Genomic DNA, 20,533 nt, shown 5'->3' with positions numbered 1-20,533 from the left:
CTTAAACATCAGGAAAAAGCTCAAATAGATAATGTAACTTTACACTTAAAGAATCTTGAAAAAGAACAACAAACAAAGCCTAAAATAAGTAAAAGGAAGGAAATAACAAAGATCAGAGCAGAAATAAACTAGATTCTAAAAAATCATACAGAAGATCACTGAATCTAAGAGCTGTTTTTTTGAAAAGATAAACAAGACTGACAATCCTCTAACCTGACTCATCAATAAAAAATAGAGTACCCAGTACATAAAATCAGAAATGTAGGAGGAGAAACAAATGGTATCAAAGAAATACAAAGGATTGTAAGAAAATATGAACTATATGCCAACAAACTGGACAACTTGGACAAAATGGATAAATTCTTAGAAACATACAATCTTCCAAAACTAAATCAGGAAGAATCAGAGAATCTAAATAGACAGATTACATCTAGTGAAAAATGAAGCAGTAAAAAAAATAAAATGAAAACAAAACAACCCCTTCCCCCCCAAAACAACAACAATAACAATAACAAAAGCCCTGGACCAGACAGCTTCACAGATGAAAGGGAGCATACCTAAACATAATAAAGGTCACATATGATAAACGCACTACCAGCATTATACTCAATGGGTAAAAACTACAAGCATGCTCCTTGAGATTGGGAACAGACAGAGATGTCCACTTTTACCTCTTTTATTCAACATAGCACTGGACGTCCTAGCCATAGAAATCAGAGAAGAAGAAGAAATAAAAGGCATCCAAACGGAAAAGGAAGAAATAAAACTTTTTATTTGCAGATGACATGATACTAAAAAAGAGTCCACCAAGAAACTACTAGAACTGATAAGTGAATTCAGCAAAGTGGCAGGATACAAAATTAATATCCAGAAATCAGTTGAATAGACAATTTTATTTACAATTGCTACAAAAAAATCTAGGGATAAACCTAATCAAAGATGTAAAAGACCAAATTAATATCATTAAAATGCCCATACTACCCAAAGCAATCTATAGATTCAATGCAATTCCTATCAAGATTCCAATGACATATTTCACAGAACTAGAACGAATATTTTGAAAATTTATATGGAACCACAAAGACCTCCCCCCCCCCCCACAGTAATAGCAATACTGAGAAAGAAGAATAAACTTACAGGAATCATGCTACCTAACATGAAACTCTAAGTCCACAATAATCAAAACAGCATGATACTGGCATAAAAATAGACATAGATCAATGGAACAGAATAGAGAGCCCAGGAATAAACTTACACCTTTATAGTCAGTTAAAATTCAACAGAGGAAGCAAGCACATACAATAGACTAAAGATAGTTGATTCAATAAATGGTGTTGGGAGAATTGAACAGATACATGCAGAAAAATTAAACTAGACCACTTTCTTACACCACACACAAGAATAAATTCAAAATGGACCAAAGACTTAAATGTTGGACCTGAAACCATAAAAATCCTAGAAGAAAACATGGGCAGCAAATATCAGACACTGGTCATAGAAAATTTTTTTATTTATTTAGTTGTTGTTCAAGTACAGTTTTCTGGTTTTTACTCCCATCCCAGCCCACCTCCCCAGTGCTCACAGAAATTTTTTATCAATATATCTCCCCAGGCAAGGGGAACAAGAGAAAAAAATAAATGAGTCTAAAGCAAAGTAAAAAGATTGTGCACAGCAAAGGAAATCACCGACAAAATAAAAAGACAACCCACAGAATGGGACAACATATCTGCTGATACATCTCATAAGAGGTTAATATCTTACAAAATATATCTTTTGTAAAGAGGTTAAAGTACTTACAATACTCGACACCAAAACAAACAAAACAATGCAATTTAAAAATGAGCAAAGGACCTGAATAGACATTTCTCCAAAGAGGCCAATAGATGTATGAAAACATGCTCGATGTCACTAATCATCAGAGAAATGCAAATTAAACCACTATGAGATATTATCTCACACCTGTCAGATGGCTATCATCAATTAATCATCAAATAACAAGTGCCTGAGAAGATGTGGAGAAAGGAGAACCCTTTTGCCCTGTTGGTGAGAATGCAGACTGGCATAGCCACTGTGGAAAGCAGTATAGAGATAACTCAAAAAACTGAAAATAGATCTGACTTTCTCCCAGGTATTCCATTTCTGGGAATATAACTGAAGGAACCCAAAACACTAATTTGTAAGAACAGAAGCACCCCTGTTCTCATAGCAGCATTATTCACAATCACCAAGATATGGAAGCAGACCAAGTGTCCACAAGTGGGTAAAACAACTATGGGATATATACACAATGAAACACTACTTGGCCATAAAAAAGAAGAAAAATTTTACCCTTTGCAACAGTATGGACGAACCTGGAGAAAATTATGAAATAAGCCAGTGAGAGAAAGAAAAATGCCATATGATTTTATTCCCAAGTGGAATCTAATGAACAAACAACTAACAAGGAAAACAGAGACAGACTCAGAGATGGAGAGCAGATGACAGCTAGTGGGGATGGGAGGTGAGTGGGTGGAGGGATTGAGCACTAAAGGGAAAAAGATTCATGGACATGGACAACAATGTGGTGATTGCTGGGGGGAGAGGGGTATAAGTGGACTAAATGGTAGTGGAAAAGAATACAATCAAGATTAAATAAAAAAAAGAAAAGGGAGAGTGAAAAATTCTGTCTACAGGCCACCCAAAGTTAATGCTTGAAGTCAACCTTTAAGGAGTAAGATTTTGCTGCAGAATTAGGAAGAGGCATAAGTGAGGAAGTACATGTAGTGTGCACACAGACTTAGTGCTGAAAGTTCAGAGAACTGCAAATAGCTCGGCACATGAACTAGTGACATGAACCTAAGAAAAATAAACCATGTTGTGATGGGCCTCGTGTATGATCCTACTGAGTTTGATACTTACTCTGTATGTGATGGGAAACTGTAACGATTTTAAGCAAGAGGCTACATAATCAAATCTGCCTTATGGAAAAGGTCTTTTTATATGGAAGAGGCAATGGCAGTAATAAGAGGCAACAGAGAGGTAGACCAGATGTCAAGTAACTAATCCTAGTTGCTTGTAAAGCTGAAAATTTTTACTATCTAGCTTTTTAAAGAAAAAGTTTGCCATGACCTAAAAGATTAGGGAAAATTCACACATTTTTGGAGACAGACATATCTTTAACATAGTAAAACTAGGTTGCTTGAGAAGGAAAACATACTTATTTACATTATTACTTTTATCAGCACAAGTGCCGTAACACCGGGTCAAATCTGCTAAGAGAAATTATCATATAATGCATACTGCTTTAGGAGGGAAACCTGGAACTGGCTAGGAAATATGATCTGGGGCTTTCTGTTCCCCCACAAGTGCAGTTGTTTAATGTTAATAAAACATCTCAAAATTTAAACGCTCCTCTCTTCTAGAAATATTTCACATTAATTTACTCTTATTTTATGACATGGCTAATTTAAGTAAATTAAGAAATAATTACAATGCATTTTAAATTAAAATATAATGAAAGTTATGCTAATTTTAGAAGCTACCTGATGTGGATAACAAAAATTACAAAACAATGACTAGTTAATAATTATTGAATAGTTTGTTATCTGTAATCATTGCAAAAACTGGCAATTCTCCTTCATTCTCTATTCTAGAGTAGCTTTAAGACAGTGAGTCTCAAAGTGAGAATGGTTATATTAAAAATATACCAGCTTTTCAAGGACTAAGAAAATATTGGTGATACATGTAATTATATTAAACATGGTTATGCATTATGTAATTATGCAATCATTTTCATTTTAAGTACGCTTGTACTGATTAAATATTTACACAAAGAATTAAAATCCAGTTGTTTTCAAAAGGAAAAGACACTATGACTACATGTACTCAAAGGTTTGGTAATTTAACTATACATAAAACATACATAAAATTAAGTTTAACTCCAAAGATTGAGAAACTATACTTAAACTTTTAAAAACTAAAGTACAAGCTATATAAATTATTACCATGGACATAATAAAGTCTGATATCACAAATAGAAGGGATAATTGCTGTATCAAAGCTACTCGTAACTTCCCGAAAAGCTAAGTCACAAAAGATTAATACAATTAGTAAATATGAGTGATCAATACAATTAAAAAGGAACTGCCAAATTTTGTAGGAATAAGAGTAATCACCTTATCATTTAGAGAACTTATATAAAAACAACTATGGTACAATTCTGAATTTAAGTGTTTGAGGAAAAAAGTACAGAGTAAGAATTTTTTTCCTAAGCAGATGTAGATGTTATATCCTGTGCTACATTAGAATTTGTGCTTATTCTAAGAAAAAATGTAGTTAATTAGATGTGTATCTGCTTTGGGTCTCATTTATTAAATGTCCTGAGTCAAATTATTCTATTTCACTTCTGTGCCAAAATAAGCAATATTTTATTATAAACAATTCTGTATCAGCAATACAGGGCAGGTGCTAATACAGGCAATTTTATAAAATACTAAATCTAGATAATTATCTTGCCATCAAGTAAACAAGGCAAAAAATCATGGGAAAGCCAGCAAATAGAGCACTTTGTTGACCCCGAGAAAGGGATACCCACCTGGTGGCTAGCAGGGTTCAAATTTAAAAACAGAACCTAGCAGCCATTTCTAAACAAGCCTCTCATGCAAACCATGCTTAAGGGAGAAGCCAGCAGCTAAGCTGTCTGCCTGCATGCACACTGTTCCTGTCGACTGAGCCAACCCTTTTAAAGGAGTTCTTAAAATCCTATTTAAATCAATAGGACTGAGACTCTGCCTGTCTCCAACAGGAGCTGTGCAGCTATATCTCCATCAGCATCTTCACTGACCAATCACAGTGGCTTCATTCTGACCAACCAAGACAGTGTCTTTTGGACTAATCAAACTGTGAGGATTTGGAGTCCTTGTTTGTGTGAAGCTGGACCAATCAGGCACCAGGGGCAGGCACTTCTCTCTATATAAGTCAGCTCCCTTATGGCTTGGAGAACGAAAACTGTTTTTCCCCACCTGGAGCTGAAACAACGAAGACATTTTCCTGGACCACAGCAGAGCACAGCGTAGCAGAGCGGTCTAGCCTGAAAGGGCTGCCTCATAATTGAGCTGCAATACTACTGAGCTGCTCCACAGCTGCGCTGTTACACAGCCTTGCTCAATCACAGTTGAGTTGCTTGCACCGAATAAAATTTCCTTCAGTACCCTAAATTGAGGATTCCTGTTGGCATTGTACTGGTACCGACACCCATTGGTTGATAACCTTCAGAAAAGTTCAATTTCATAAAACTGATTTTCAAGTGGAATATAAGGACAAAATAGAAAAAAGTTTTAGCACAAGTATTTTTGGAACTGCAAAACTCCATTACTGTTTGATGTCAACCAAAAGAATAAACACTCTTTTACAATTATCCTTTCATATAATTCTCTTTAGAAATTCCTGCAGAAGCCCTGGCTGGTGTGGCTCAGTGGATAGAGTGCCAGCCTGTGAATCAAAGGGTTACTGGTTTGATTCCTAGTCAGGGCACATGCGTGGATTGCAGGCCAGGTATGAGAAGCAACCACACACTTATGTTTCTCTCTCTCTCTTTGTCTAAAATAAATAATAACATCTTTAAAAAATTCCTGTAGAGACATACAACATGCACGGCTTCCTCTCTTCTGCACCTCAAGTTTTATGTTAATTGATTCTATTCTGGATGTTTTGTCACTGAGCACAGGTCTAGTTTCACTAGTGCTATTGTTCCTTAGGAGTTTTATATAAATCAATTTACATTTAAAACATAGTACAATGAAATGGTATTTAAAGGGATGACATATCTGATAGAAGAAAGGGTCTCACAAAATTTACACTTGGTAAAGGAAAGACTCTCCTTTCAAAGTATTAACCATCTCATCATGTGTCGCATTTAAATCTAGATTTCATATATTATGGTTGCTTAAAGTAACCTTGTACTCAACAATTACTGTAAGGCAGTAATTACTGTAATACCCCACTTCCATGAAAAAAGATGTGGAAAAATTCATATGCTGTTGAGAGAGTATAATGCTAAAAAGTCTTATTTGTAGGAATATTTTAATAAAATTGTTCTTGTGAAATGTTGATTTTATATTATTAAACTAAGAATTTATTGGAGTTAATTTTACATACCTTGGACTTGTGGGAACCTCCCCAGTTTTCATCCGCAGACTTCAAGAATAGCTCCTGCATATAGCTGGAAAGGAAAAAAGGCCCCAGAAATTTAAAAAACTTGTATAAATTAAAAATATAGTTATAAAATAAACCTAAAATTTCACAGCATAAACATTACAGTTAAGCACATACATATATCAAACAACTGCTAGAGTTGGATAGAACTATCTGGTTCCAGTCCACACACAAGGCATCAGAGGCCTGAAGATATTAAGTGGTAGAGAGTTGCAGCTCTACTTGGAGTGCTAGTAAACCTAGCCATAAAGATCCAGGGGGATATGGAGACTTGACAATGAATTTGCATAGGTTCAGATGTCCTAGAAAGTTCCTCACAAAAATCTTAAAGATGTCCTATGGCTTTTTAGGACACTAAAATGAACACAGGTATGTATCCATCTATCCAACATAGACACTTAATGAGATTCTGTATAGTTGCTTCTAAAATTAAGTGATTATAGTTATAAACTTAAACAAAACTAAAGCACATCTTTAAAAAGTAAACATAGTGTGTAGTATATGTAAATATAGGAAAACCTGTAAAATCTCATTATAAAGATTTTAATGTAAACACTTCTCTTAACAAATTTAAGCTGAAAAAATCAGTGGTAAATATTGCTTTTCTAGATCTAGAACCTGCATTCTATAGTAAAAGCTCATTATAAAAACTCAAAACAAATATTTGATTGTAATGAATTCAGCTGAAATGTCTTCAATGGTGAGCATCGAGTTTTCTGTAGCTATGGAGCCTGCCCACGGTTTTTGTAGTGACTTGAAAATGCTGTGACTCTAAGGGATGGCAGGCAACGATAGGAGCACACTATGTCCATTTTGCTTCTTTTTAGCTTCCAGACTCATTTTTTAATTGTACATCCAAGAGCTAAAGATAAGTTTTACCTTTTAAATTTTAAAATAGCATAAAAATCACATGTACTACACATGGTTATTTTAGGTACTTGGGAAAATATAGAAAAGCACAGAGTAGAAATTTAAAAATAACCTTAATTTTACCTACGCAAGAGATAGCGAGCTTTTCATATTTTGGTGATTCTAGGCTGCATCAATAGTTCTTAAGATATTAAAGGTCCGAAGTGCTTTTGAGACTCTGATGGAATTCTACTGTAATTCAGCTATTTGTGGACTCTCTGGAACCATGAATGGATTTCAGATTAAAAATTGAGGATTGCTAAAATTCTTTGTAGCAGTAAAACATTTAAGAGTAGGCTGATCTAATTCTATAAAATAAATTGCTTTTGAGTAAGAGTTGGTTAATCTTATTCAAAATGGTTGTATACCTCTCCTTATCCTCAAATATCTTTGAAAATATTAGACCATATTACCAATAAGCTCATGAAAAGATGTTCAACATCATTAATCATTAGGAGAATGTTGATAAAAATCACAGGGAGATAACCACTTGCTAACACTCATTAGGATGGTTATTATCAAAAACACAGAAAACAAGTGGGAGTGTGAGCAGGTGGAGAGTCTGGAACCCTTGTGAACTGCTACTGAAATGTAAAGTGGCACGGTCACTATGAAAAGTAAAACGGTGCTTCCTTAAAAAATTAAAAATAGAATGATATGATCCAGAAATTCTACTTCTAGGTATATACCCAAAAACACTGAAGCCGAAAGCTGAAGCCAACCCAAATGTATAGATAAACAAAATGGGTATTATACATGCAATAAAATGTTATTTGGCTTTAAAAAGGAAGGAGATGATGACACATACTCTGACATGGATGAATCTTGAAGACATTAAGCTAAGTGAACTAAGGCAATTACAAAAAGATAAACACCGTATGTATGACTCCACTTCTGAGGTACTTAGAGTGGTCCAGTTCAGAGACAGGAAGTAGAACGGTGGTTGCCAGGGGCCAAAGGAGAGAAGCACTGCGTGTGTGATATTGTTTAATGAGTATAGTTTCAGTTTGGGAAGATGAAAATGTTCTGTTGATAGACGGTGACATTGCACAACAGTATCAATGCATTTAATGTCACTGGACTGCACACTTAAAATGGTTAAAATGATGAATTTTATGTTATGTATATTTTATCAGAATTAATAAAAAATTTTTAAAGGTCATTTTAAAATGTGGTTATTAGATTTATCTTTTGTTAGCGAGTCTGTGACCCTATGGAATCACTAGTGGATAACGGCATTCTCTACACCAGTACTTCCCAGTATTCTTCACAACATCACACATGGAGCCATATGGTGCACTAGGACATAAGGAGGCGCCTGGCTGCTTGTAACTGGGGCTCCTGCTCACTTAATCTCCATTGATTGTTAGTCTCCATTTCCTAAGACTGAAGGACTCAGTCTCCTAGCATACTTTAGCCCATTCACGGAAAGCACGTCTCTGCACCACAAACTATCAACTGATTAATGAAAAGTGTTAGGAACACATTCTTTAATGAACAGGCAGCTCAGATGCGACCTTCTCCAGGAAGACTTTTCTTGGTCTCCTACTCTCCGCTGGGGACTTTCCACAGAATTCTGTGCTCCTACTAGTGTACTACAGAGAGTCTATAACTTCCCCGTGGACAGGGAATGCCTTATGTGTCACAATTCTCCCAGAACCGGACACCAAGATGCTCAATGCATGTGTGTTGAATACAGAAAATTATTCATTTAAAAGAATTAAACATTTTTTTCATCACATAACTTTCTAAATATTTCATGTTCCTTTGACATTTTATAAACTAGATTGTGCTTGGTTCCACTCTAGGGTAAACAAAAAGAAAATGTAACTCAAAGCTGCATAACATTATTAAAGTCAAATTCTAAAAGATTTAATTTGTGATGCTAAGGTGGCATTTTACTCATGAATTTGTAGTATTCTTAGGAAAACATTTGTTTTCATGGTGAATAAATAATTTAAATTAGCTACAAATTGTGTTAAATTTTCAACGTCTTAAAAGTAATCAGAAGCATTTTGGCATCACACAAATTCACACACAAGGAAATAAATGCTATGTATAACAGGAATTCTCAAGGGCATAAAGTATGAAAAAATTAAAACAGGGTAAAACTTTTAATTCCTTGACTTTCATCCTTATCATTTTTATCTTTTAAAGTAACGTTATTGACATATAAAAATGCTGAACCTCAAACATTTATACAAAAATACCATTAGAAGAGAAAGCAAAGAAGCAAGTTATATAACATATATATAGCAAACTTGTATTTTCTATATGTATTAGAGAAGACTTGTTTGTATAGAAAATCTAACTCTAGGTACTATATGTCATTATTCCATTAGGCTTCTATATTACTAAGGCCAAATAATTTAAATGGAAATACATAGACACCTTTAGAAAAATTAAAAAATGATACCCCAAATTGCATTTTTCCCCTTTGGCGTCCATACCTATTTCCATATTACATATGATTGCCAGATTTTCCTAAACTTCAAATAGTGTCTTCTAGGTGGGAAGTAGAAATACCTAACTATTATCTAATATCTAATACTTCAGCTCTTTAACAAATTTACCTTATTTGTAACAGGATTTCTGTATTTACTAATTTTCCTCTCATTTAAAAATTAAGGGATTTTTACTTATTTTTCTTAAAATAAATTTCATCTTTGTGGTTAGCTATTTTCCCCAATTTAAATAAATACATTTAAGTATAATAAAGATTTAATTTTATATAAATAAACTGTAGATTCTATTGGTTTCATATATTTTCTTAATTTGGGGGGATGATGTACTACCCCTTTCACTGTAGAAAGATTTTCCTGATAAATTCCTGTTGGAATGTAATGACTCACACACACCCCCTCCTCTACCCTCAGGAGCAACCTCTTGTTATAAAATTTCATACAATGATGTTTTCATGTATAGAAAAACACCAAAACTATTTTATGGTGATAACTTTGCTGTAAGTAAAGTTTATGTTGCTACAACACAGTTCAGATTAACAGCAAGACAAAAGATGGTGTATGCTATTTCCCATAGCTAGATTCCAAAATAATTCATAACACTGAAAAAGGGAACATTTGTGAATTATGTACCTTTTCTGAAATTTAAAAAAAGTGTCGCACTTGTTAACTTTTATTGCCACCATCATAACCACTAGCACAAATCTATAAACCGGGTCCATGTCAGAAATATTCTACTTTCCAAAACTAAGCACTTAATATACAGGGTCCAGCACAGTAACTCCCCTTTTTTATTACAAAATCATAGGCATGTAATTCTGTAATATAACAATATCACTCTCAAGCACAACATGACATTTTAGGCGAAGTGTTCAAATTAAAACTATAAATTATTACACCCATATTATTACCCTACCAACCACACTGAAGCAGGCAGTACTTCTGCTGGGCCCTGTATATGTCTCCTACACTATACATGTCCAAACTGCTGCCCTAGTACCCAGGACCTGAAAGCTCCCAGGGTACGTATGGCCTAACCACGGAACCCTGTATTTTTGTTGATGATGATATGCATGGCTCTAAAGAAATAGACAGTCAGAAAATTTTTTGTTAAAGGTAAGGACCTACATCCAAGATTACTCTCTCCAGCAAAGCTTTCATTTAGAATGGAAGGGCAGATAAGGTGCTTCCCAGATAAGGTCAAGTTAAAGGAGTTCATCATCACCAAGCCCTTATCATATGAAATGTTAAAGGGACTTATCTAATAAAAAGAAAATAAAAAATAAGAACAGTAAAAATGACAACAAACTCACAACTATCAGCAATTGAATCTAAAAAACAAAAACGAACTAAGCAAACAACTAGAACAGGAACATAATCGCACAAATGAAAATCACTTGGAGGGTCATCAGCAGGGAATGGGAGGGAGAGAGAATAGGGAATAAAGGTACAGGGAATAAGAAGCATAATTATAGGTACAAAACAGACAGGGGAAGGTTAAGAATAGTATAGGAAATGAAGAAGACAAAGAACTTAGATGTATGGCCCATGGAAATAAACTAAAGGGGGATTGCTGAAAGGTGGGGTGCAGGGCAAAGGGGAATACATACAGGGGAGACAAAAATATAGGACAACAAAAAACCCTGAAATAAACTAAGTCAAATTAAATATCAAATTTTCACACAGCATGGTACTGTAAATTAAACAAGGAGGCCATTAGGCTGGGTTGGCTCTAAAATTAGCAGCCTATGTAAGTAAACCAAAAACCTAAGTCTGTAAATGCTTCACAGTTAAGAAATCAAAACCTAAAGACAACCACAGTCAACCAGCATTTCCCAAAACAGGCAACTACTTAAGCTGTACCCAATCAAATAATTCCTTGCTCTGCTTCTGCATGTTCTGTGTAAGTCTTGCCACTGTCAGTGTGGTGCTCCTAACCACTTTCATCTGATGCCGCTGGGTATGAACTGATTTCAGCTTAAACTATTAAAAACTTTAATATGCCTCAGTTTGTCTCCCAGCAGTTCAGGGAAAAGACCTCAAGTTATAAAATCAAGCGTGTATGTAGTCCAGTTCTGGCTCCGTCATTTACAAGCAGCATATTCCCTTGGATGAGTCACTCTCTGAGCTTCAGTTTCCTGTCTGAACAAAAGATACTCCCTACCTCCCAGCTGCTATACGGAGTTAACAAAAAACGCAAAAAGCCTAGATTCTTTAGAGGCTCACTAAGTAACAATGGCTATTATGATAATGCTTTAATACTGCTGGTTAAGTTTAAGTTGTGTGTTTGAAACCCATTTTCATAGTTAACAGAGCTCTCTGTTTTGGGTTGAGGGCTATCATTAATTTTTCTTCTGTAATTAGAATGGCCACTCCAAAAATTTCTCAAGCTTTCAAATTCAAATTACATTACAGCAGGGTTTTCAACCTTGAGTGTACACTTGAATTATCTGGAGTTCGAAAATTACTTATCCCTGGAACCTACGCCAGTCCAACTAAATTAGTATATCTGAGGGCGAGATTTAGGTGTAAGACTTTAATTATTGTTAAATAATTAAAGCTACCCAAATTATTATAATGGACAGCCAAGGATGAGAACACAATCACCATTTTGGACTATAGTTAACTATTAATGAGACAAAAAATTACAAAACAATGAAAGAGCTTTTGCTTGACTCAGCAAATTAAAAGGCAAATTAGGTAAGGATCGACTAAAGCAAGGCAAATGCAGTGTTATTCTGTCTTCCTTTATGAAGTATTGCTTGCAGACATTCTTATTTTCAAACTCCACTTTTGTTTAAAGGTAAAACTATAGTATTACTGAAATTCAATAGAATGATTAGAAAAAACTGCGAACACCTTGAACATTAGGCAGTAACATGAAGAAAATGCTCTGCCCTCACTGATGTAGCTCAACGGTTTGAACACGGGCCTGCGAACCACAGGATCCCGGTTCGATTCCCACTCAGGGCACATGCCTGGGTTGCAGGCCAGTTCCCAGCAGGGGACTCGTGAGGGGCAACCATACATTGATATTTCTCTCCTCTCTCCTTCCCTTCTCCTCTGAAGATAAATAAAAAAATCTTAAAAAAAAAAAGAAAATGCTCTAACAGTAGGTGAAACAAGGAAAATTTTAACTACTAAACAGAATTCAGATCTGGGGAGCAACTATTTTATGGGTCTACTGAAAGTTTGACCTTAAATAAAATGTAGAAATTTAAAAATAAGGGAGTATGATCGTAACATGATGAAAGCTGAATATTAAGTTATTTAGACATTTTGAATGAAAAACAATTATGTTATATTCATGTGAGGCACTCTTCCAAACATTAATTGCATCTAGTGTAATTTTTCAATATCAACTTTACTCCTTTCAGTAATGCAAAAGCTGTTTTTTAGCAAAATATGGCCAGTTAATTCTCAGGAAAAAATTTTTTTTAACCAAAACCACATGTTTAATGATCTGCTAAAGTTTTAAGTTTTAATTCATTATTCCTCATCAAATCATTCCATATTTTCTGATATTTTAAAAAATGCCTGAAGTGCTAGAAACAATAAGCTACAATATCAAAGGGACAAATAACTAGGACACTAAATTTTCTGTGATCTAATGGTAACCCTTTGACAAGATTTCACGTTAAGTTACTGAAGTAGCAGATATGTGGGCATCCCCCCAAACCAGAATTTATTTGTAAAAAATTGTGTATTTATTCTTACATGTTTAATCTTCAGTCACCTTCAAAGCACTCTGCATTTGATTCACTATACCTATTGAGATGTTTTTTTCCCCACTCTTTAAAACAGATTTTTGAACTTGTCAATTTTGATGTCTTCTAGTGCTTCTGCTCTTTTTTGTTTCACCTCTGCCACATCGGCAAAATGTTTCCCTTTGAGGACTTTTTTCATCCCATGAAACAAAAAAAGGTTGCTTGGGGTGAGATCAGGTGAGTAGGGAGGGTGGGTCATGATGTTTTTGGTCAAAGACTCTTGAACACTCAGCATAGTATGGGCAGGTATGCTTGTAAATCACCCATCATGAAATGGGCAAATGTGTCGAAGAGTCTTACAAAAATAACATTCACTGAAGCTGAATGTAGCCTCTTACAACAAAACCGGCTGGTACATGTATACAGATGGGTCCCTGGAACCCTCACCTAGCAGGGGAAGCTTGTACTACAAGGGGCCTGCCCTCCAGAAGATAATTCCCATTTTTGGGTCCCCCCTCATGTTTACTTTTGTCTCAAATTTGAAACCTCTTCAAAATTTTGTGAGAAACCTATCAGTTTTCTGAGAGTAAAGACCAATTAAGAGATAACTATAGATATAAGGTAAATGGTTTATCTGCTGACATTTTCATACACATTCTGATGGCATTCTTGCACAGAACAATGAATTAATATGAATGATTAGGGAAATACTTTTAAGTTTTATAATTTTAAACCAAGCTAGAAAGTATAATTCTCTAACGCTAGAATCCTGAGATTACAGTATTCACTTTTAGGTACTTTCTACTGAACTCTGAAAAAATATAAAGCAATGAATTATTATGTCTAAGGGAACTCTTTAAGTTTAAAATGTATTCTCCCACACTATTAAAGTGCTATTCCTTTTAGTATTTTTAGTTTCTGCCTTAAGATTGAAAAATCTAGAAAACAAACAAGGTAACTTTGACCTAACTCAGATTAGGCTCCAAAGAAGGTAAGAATATACTGGGGGAATTGTTCCATAAAGATATAATCCCTGTTCCACTAAGAAAGCTCAATGAAAATGTACAAAAATAAATAAAATAAAAATAAAATAAAATAAAAATGTTTCTTGGACATTACCCCATTCTAAATTAGAATATTTCAATTGTGAAATCTCAGGAAAAAAAGAATGAATTTTCTTTCAGTACTACCCAGTGGAATAGAATTTGTACATGCACCTAAAACAATGAGAATTTCAACAGCAAGCAGTAACAATGTTTGATTAGACTTTCATCTAGAGACAAATACAACTCCTAAAGACTTACTTCCATTCATACTTCAGCTACATGTACGAATAATCCAGGGTCACCACTTGGGAACAATGAATTAATTCTACAGACACTTATAAAATATACAATGAAAGAAAATAACCTGACAAAACATCACTAGGTAAAATTATCCAAATGTTAGTAAAAATGAGTTTAAGCTTGAATGTCATAGCAAGTAGTTTTTAATAAAACCACTGAGACCTTTAGTAATAAGTAAAATATGTTGGAAAATGGTAAACTAGTATAGAGTACTCAATAATAAAAAATTCAGTGTTGCTCTGGCTGGTGTAGCTCAGTGTACTGATTGCGGGCCTGCAAACCACACGATCGTGGTTCGATTCCCAGTCAGGGCACATGCCTGGGTTGCAGGCCAGTCCCCAGCAGGGGACGCATGAGAGGCAACCATACATTGATATTTCTCTCCTTCTCTCCTTCCCTTCACCTCTAAAGATAAATANGTTGGAAAATGGTAAACTAGTATAGAGTACTCAATAATAAAAAATTCAGTGTTGCCCTGGCTGGTGTAGCTCAGTGGACTGATTGCGGGCCTGCAAACCACACGATCGTGGTTCGATTCCCAGTCAGGGCACATGCCTGGGTTGCAGGCCAGTCCCCAGCAGGGGACGCATGAGAGGCAACCATACATTGATATTTCTCTCCTTCTCTCCTTCCCTTCACCTCTAAAGATAAATAAATAAAAATTCAATGTCTTTTTGCTCCTAAATGTATAAAGAATACAACCAATTTCCTGTTAAATTGAAAAACTGAGATCCAGACAAAATATATGGTTCAACATCCACACTTTCAATAATAGCCTCAGCAATGGAACATGAATGAAAGTTCTGTTTATGACAGCAAAAGCTGCTTTTCGGAGAATACATTTCTTCGTGTTAGTGTTGCTATTACCACTCCATTACTGAAAAAACTGTCATAAAAAGGGGGCATTTAGGATCACCTTTAAGGAAGATTACAAATATATGAAATACCAAAAAAATCCCCCACAGCTGGCACAAATTATGGTTTCTCTTGATCTACAGAGAATAATCACTTAAGATATTTTAAGAACAGATACAAAAATACGCCTACGATAATCCAAAAGCTTAAATAGCATTATTCAAAACTTTAGAGCAACCATATAAAATGAGAACAAACGCCCAGGCCATTACACATTTTTATTTTTTGCCCACTGTTTGACAAGTATACTATCGGTTTTAGAATTCATTATGGTACCCAGATAAAATTCATGGCCTTCAAAATGAAACATTTTTATTTTAGATTTTATTTTTTATTTTTAGAAAGAGGGGGAGGGAAGGGGGAGAGAGGGAGGAAAACATGGATGTGTGGTTCCCTCTCATGTGCCCCCCTACTAGGGACCTGGCCTGCATCCCAGGCATGTGCCCTGACTGGGAATTGAATCCCGACCTTTTGGTTCACAGTCCCATGCTCAATTCACTCAGCTACACCAGTCAGGGCCAAAATAAAACTTTTAACACATTTCTTCAAAAAGTAAATTGAAAAAGCAGTTTGTTGCTAAAGGGTATGGTTTATTAAAGGTTACCTTCTGTTGCGGCCCTTTCTCCCATCCACCATCGCCTTAGGGGGCTACCTTGTAACTAGTTGAAATCCATTCTAGCTTTCTTGAGTTTGGGTGACCAGTGTGTCAAGTAAGAACACCAGAAAGCTCCTCTCTTATTCCTACTCTCTCCAATCCAGTTAAGTCAATAAATCCTGTAGGTTTTATTGCCTAAATCTTTTTCAGATCTGTTCCTTCTCCATCATTACTACCAATGTGTTGGCTGATTGCCATGTTTTCTTCCTGGTAACAGCACTCCCCCATGCACTATCAACTATGGTTTACATCACCAACAAGTTATTCAACTACAAATCTGACGCCAGTCTATTGTTTAAAAATTTTTAATTTTCTCCCCTGATTGAAGGGTAGAGTTAAAACTTCTTATCAAGCAAGGCACTCCCCCCTTAATAATCATTATCTTTCATCATAACCAAGCTATCTGATGTGTCTTAGATGGCCACCTTTCTTTTGTCTCTGCCTTTTCATTAACATATCCTTTTGCCAGAGATGACCTTTCCCCAATTATTTTCCCAACTTATCATAGGTATCAACTTCTGTATAAGCAGGTGGTAATATTTATCTGACCTATAAAATGGTTATACCCTTCCTTCTTGTGTTTTCATAGAACATGAGTGTTTTTGGTTACAATGTGTGGTTGCCTCTTGCGTACCCCCAAGTGGGGACCTGGCCTACAACCCAGGCACGTGCCCAGACTGAGAATTGAACCAGTGACCATTGGTTTGCAGGTCGGCACTTTATCCACTGAGCCACACCAGCCGAGGCTCACTGAATCCTTTAGAAAAAAAATCAATGTGTCTTGGGGGGAAAAAAGTAGTAGTAGTAGTAAAGCAGTACAGAAGTGAATAAAATAAGTAAAAATTTTCTTCTGCCTCTCACCCCCGACTCAGTAACTTTTAAACTGTTTTAGTTCTTCTGTTGGTCAATTCCCTAATGATTAACAACCATTTACTTTTAGTTCTGTTGGTCACTTCCAGAAACATTAACAGGGTTATATTTATAGTTCCCAATACATCAACTTTAAGAAATTTATTGATTCCCTCTTCCTTCCAACTTTTGTTTTATTTGATTCTTTCAGTGATTACCTTTAAGGAAATGAATATGAGGTTTCAGCTCAGTAGAATATGTTGCTAACTACATTCTAGTTCAATTTCCATGTCTATTTCTCCTACTGAGGAGAAGTCACTGAGAAGGACAGTGACTACTGTCATATTTCCACAGTCTCAGAGCCTATACCAAGATGTATTTAGTGTATACATGGAACATTTACTCTGACTCTTGAGGTAGATATGTCTAGGGAATGTAGTTGTAAGGTAACCTGAAGATAATTAATTACTGTAAGAGCTTATGTCCTTTTTAAATATAATGTGCAAATGTGACAGAATGTGACAAAATGAGGAGACATAGAACATGGCCCAAGTGAAAGAACAGATCAAAACTCCAGTTAAATGAAATAAAGATAAGCAATCTATCAGATGCAGAATTCAAAACACTGGTTTTAAGGATGCTCACGGAACTTAGTGAGGACCTCAATGGCATAAAAAAGATCTAGTCAGAAATGAAGGTTATACTAATTGAAATAAAGAACAATTTACAGGGAAATAGTAGTAGAATGGGTAAAGCTGAGAATCAAATTAGTGATTTGGAACATAAGCAAGAAACAACCAATCAGAACAACCAGAGGAAAAAGAATCTAGAAAAACGAGGATGGTGTAAGCAGCCTACGGGACAACTTTAAGCAATCCAACATTCTCATCATAGGGTTGCCAGAAGGAGAAGAGAAAGAGCAAGAAACTGGAAATCTATTTTAAAAGATAATGAAAGAAAACTTCCCTAACTTGCTGAAGGAAGTAGACATGCAAGTCCAGGAAGCACAGAGTCCCAAACAAGATGGATCCAAAGAGGCCCAGTCTAGGACACGTCATAATTAAAATGGGGAATATGCAAGAATGGGGGGGGGGTTTAAAAGAATAAAAAGTACAAATAGGTAGTTATAGAACAGCAATGGGGCTGTAAAAAGTACAGTATAGGAAACGGAGTAGCCAAAGAACTTATGGACATGAATAATGGTGCGGGCATGGCCTGAGGGAGTGGGTGGTGCTGGATCAAGGGGGGGAAAGTGGGAAAAACTTGGAAAACTATAATAGTATAATCCATAAAATATAATTTTAAAAATAATTACAATATAATTTACCACATCAGAAGAATAAAAAGCCCCCCAAAATGCCATGCCCATATATCTCTGTAATGTTCATCCCCATGGGGTGGGGATTGCATGAGGGAGTGGGGTTGCTGGTTGGAGGAGGGGAAAGGGGGAAAAATCAGGACAACTGTAATAGCATAATCAATAAAATATAACTTAAAAAATCAAGTGCTTAGAATAGCACCTTCATATAATAAGAACTTAATGAATGCTAGTGGCTATTATTATCATGTCAGTATCTGTGTCATTATTTAGTATTGTTGCAACTCAGGAGCCTTAGTGATTTTTACACAGAACTTGAACTGTTGCCAAGGCTTATTTAGATCTTTTTTAAAAAGCTTCAATGTCACTGTTTTTATATTATGATTAGAATAATTTGTTGAAGACATATTTAGTTCCCTTTGAAGAAATCGGTTCATGTACTGAAGCTACAAACAGTGCAAAAAAGTTCAGCTATTTTAAGCATCTGTGAAATTTCTTTAGTGGCTACAATTTCACGCATAGTTAGCTTAACCTCGACTTCATCCTCCTGTTTCACACATCAGTGGCATTCTATTTCTGGTGGGCTAAAGCTTAATATTTGCCACTGTCCAGAATAATTTAGCTATTTAAGATGACTTCTAAATTACCCTGAAATTAGCTACAGAATTTCCAAGTAAATGGAAAGTAACTAAATATTTTGATTCTTTTACCAGACTTAAACATTACATGACTTATTTAAGATGTGTGGTTGGTTGGGCCTTAAAACCAAATATTGTCAATGTATTCTTGAAAAACACCAAGTTAGGGAACCATTAAAATCTGGTAAACTGAGGAATAAAGGTTTGATCATTTTAAATAGAAAGTAGTGATGGAACTGTGTTAAAAAATTGTTAACTATAAATCTAAAGGGGCCTTCAGAAAGCCAAATGGTGTTTTACATTTAACTCACTCATTTTCCTACAGTAACACTGTGGATACGTATTACTATCCACATTTTCAAGATGAGAGGCAAACATAGTGTAGGAAAGAGGTTTAAAGACTTTGGGTTCTCTGGAGTCAAACAGTTCAGATGAAGGCAATCTGTGATACCCAACTGCCAGGTAGGTAACTTTGGGCAGATTACACCCTAGTTTCCTCTTTTGTTAAACAGGAATTATACAGTATTTACGTTATAGAGTTATTGTGAGGATTAATGCCTAACAGATAAAATGCTTCAGCACATAACCAAGGTAAAAGAAATACTAATAGGCCCTGGCTGGTGTAGCTCAGTGGATTGAGCGCAGGCCTGCGAACCAGACAATCGCAGTTCGATTCCCAGTCAGGGCACACGCCTGGGTTGCAGGCCGGTTCCCTGCAGGCCAACTCCCAGCAGGGGATGCACGAAAGGCAACCATACAATGATGTTTCTCTCCCTCTCTCCTTCCCCTCTAAAGATAAATAAATAAATAAAATCTTTAAAAACAATAAAACTGAATATCTTGGAATTTGCTGGCTAGAAATCACAAAGCCAGTAAGCAATGAAGCTGAGATAACCCTTTCAAAAAGTCTTAGAAGAGAAAGGGATAAACTCACTGAACTACACACGTTACTATTGCCTCTGTAGACTCTGTCTGGCTTGCTTGGAGTGCAGGTAAATATGAAAGCAGAATATTATACATGTAGAAAATGGGAATGCTGCTATATAAAGCCAGCCAATTAACATTAGCCTAACTCCAAGTAATGGAGTGACAAGTGGAGGGGATCTAACTGCATTCTTAAAATTATCTTCTGCAGTACATACTTTGGTCCATTTATTCAAATCCAGTGAATTATAATAATTATTGAGGATACTTTTATTTTGTTTTGGTATCATCCAAAAAGTAGATTTTTAAGAGAAATAAAAAAGCAACCCTACATCAAATACCTGAACTATTTATTGAGCTATTATTTTCCAGAACAAGTAGTTTGGTGATCTGCAGCCTAGGCTTCTACTAGTATTCTATGAATGAGACCAAGACGTTCCAAAATTCAGATAAAGGAAATCTCTTCTCAATCTATAGAGTTTTTAAAAAGAATTACTTTTAAGTTTTTCTTTCCCCAAAATTTCTTAAATGTTTAAAATCTGTTATCCAGTATTAGACTAAAAATATAAGGAGCAGAGGAATGTTTGTAAGAAAATTAGAATCCGTGATTCGTTTAAT

General features: G+C 35.4%; 1 protein-coding gene across 1 annotated transcript in view; it reads right to left on the bottom strand.

The window, feature by feature from the left end:
* Nucleotides 1–20,533, bottom strand: part of SELENOF (selenoprotein F) — a 50,485-nt gene that overhangs the window by 10,650 nt on the left and 19,302 nt on the right. The window contains exon 3 of the mRNA XM_037060923.1: nucleotides 6,136–6,199. Coding sequence (XP_036916818.1) covers nucleotides 6,136–6,199 — 64 coding nt within the window. The remainder of the gene's footprint in view (nucleotides 1–6,135; nucleotides 6,200–20,533) is intronic.

The sequence above is a fragment of the Sturnira hondurensis genome, unplaced genomic scaffold, assembly GCF_014824575.4.
Source record: "Sturnira hondurensis isolate 20B ecotype Veracruz unplaced genomic scaffold, ASM1482457v3 Scaffold0013063, whole genome shotgun sequence".
In the NCBI taxonomy this organism is placed as follows: domain Eukaryota; kingdom Metazoa; phylum Chordata; class Mammalia; order Chiroptera; family Phyllostomidae; genus Sturnira; species Sturnira hondurensis.
The sequence above is the reverse complement of the archived record's forward strand: the minus strand, read 5'-3'. Positions and strand labels throughout refer to the sequence as shown.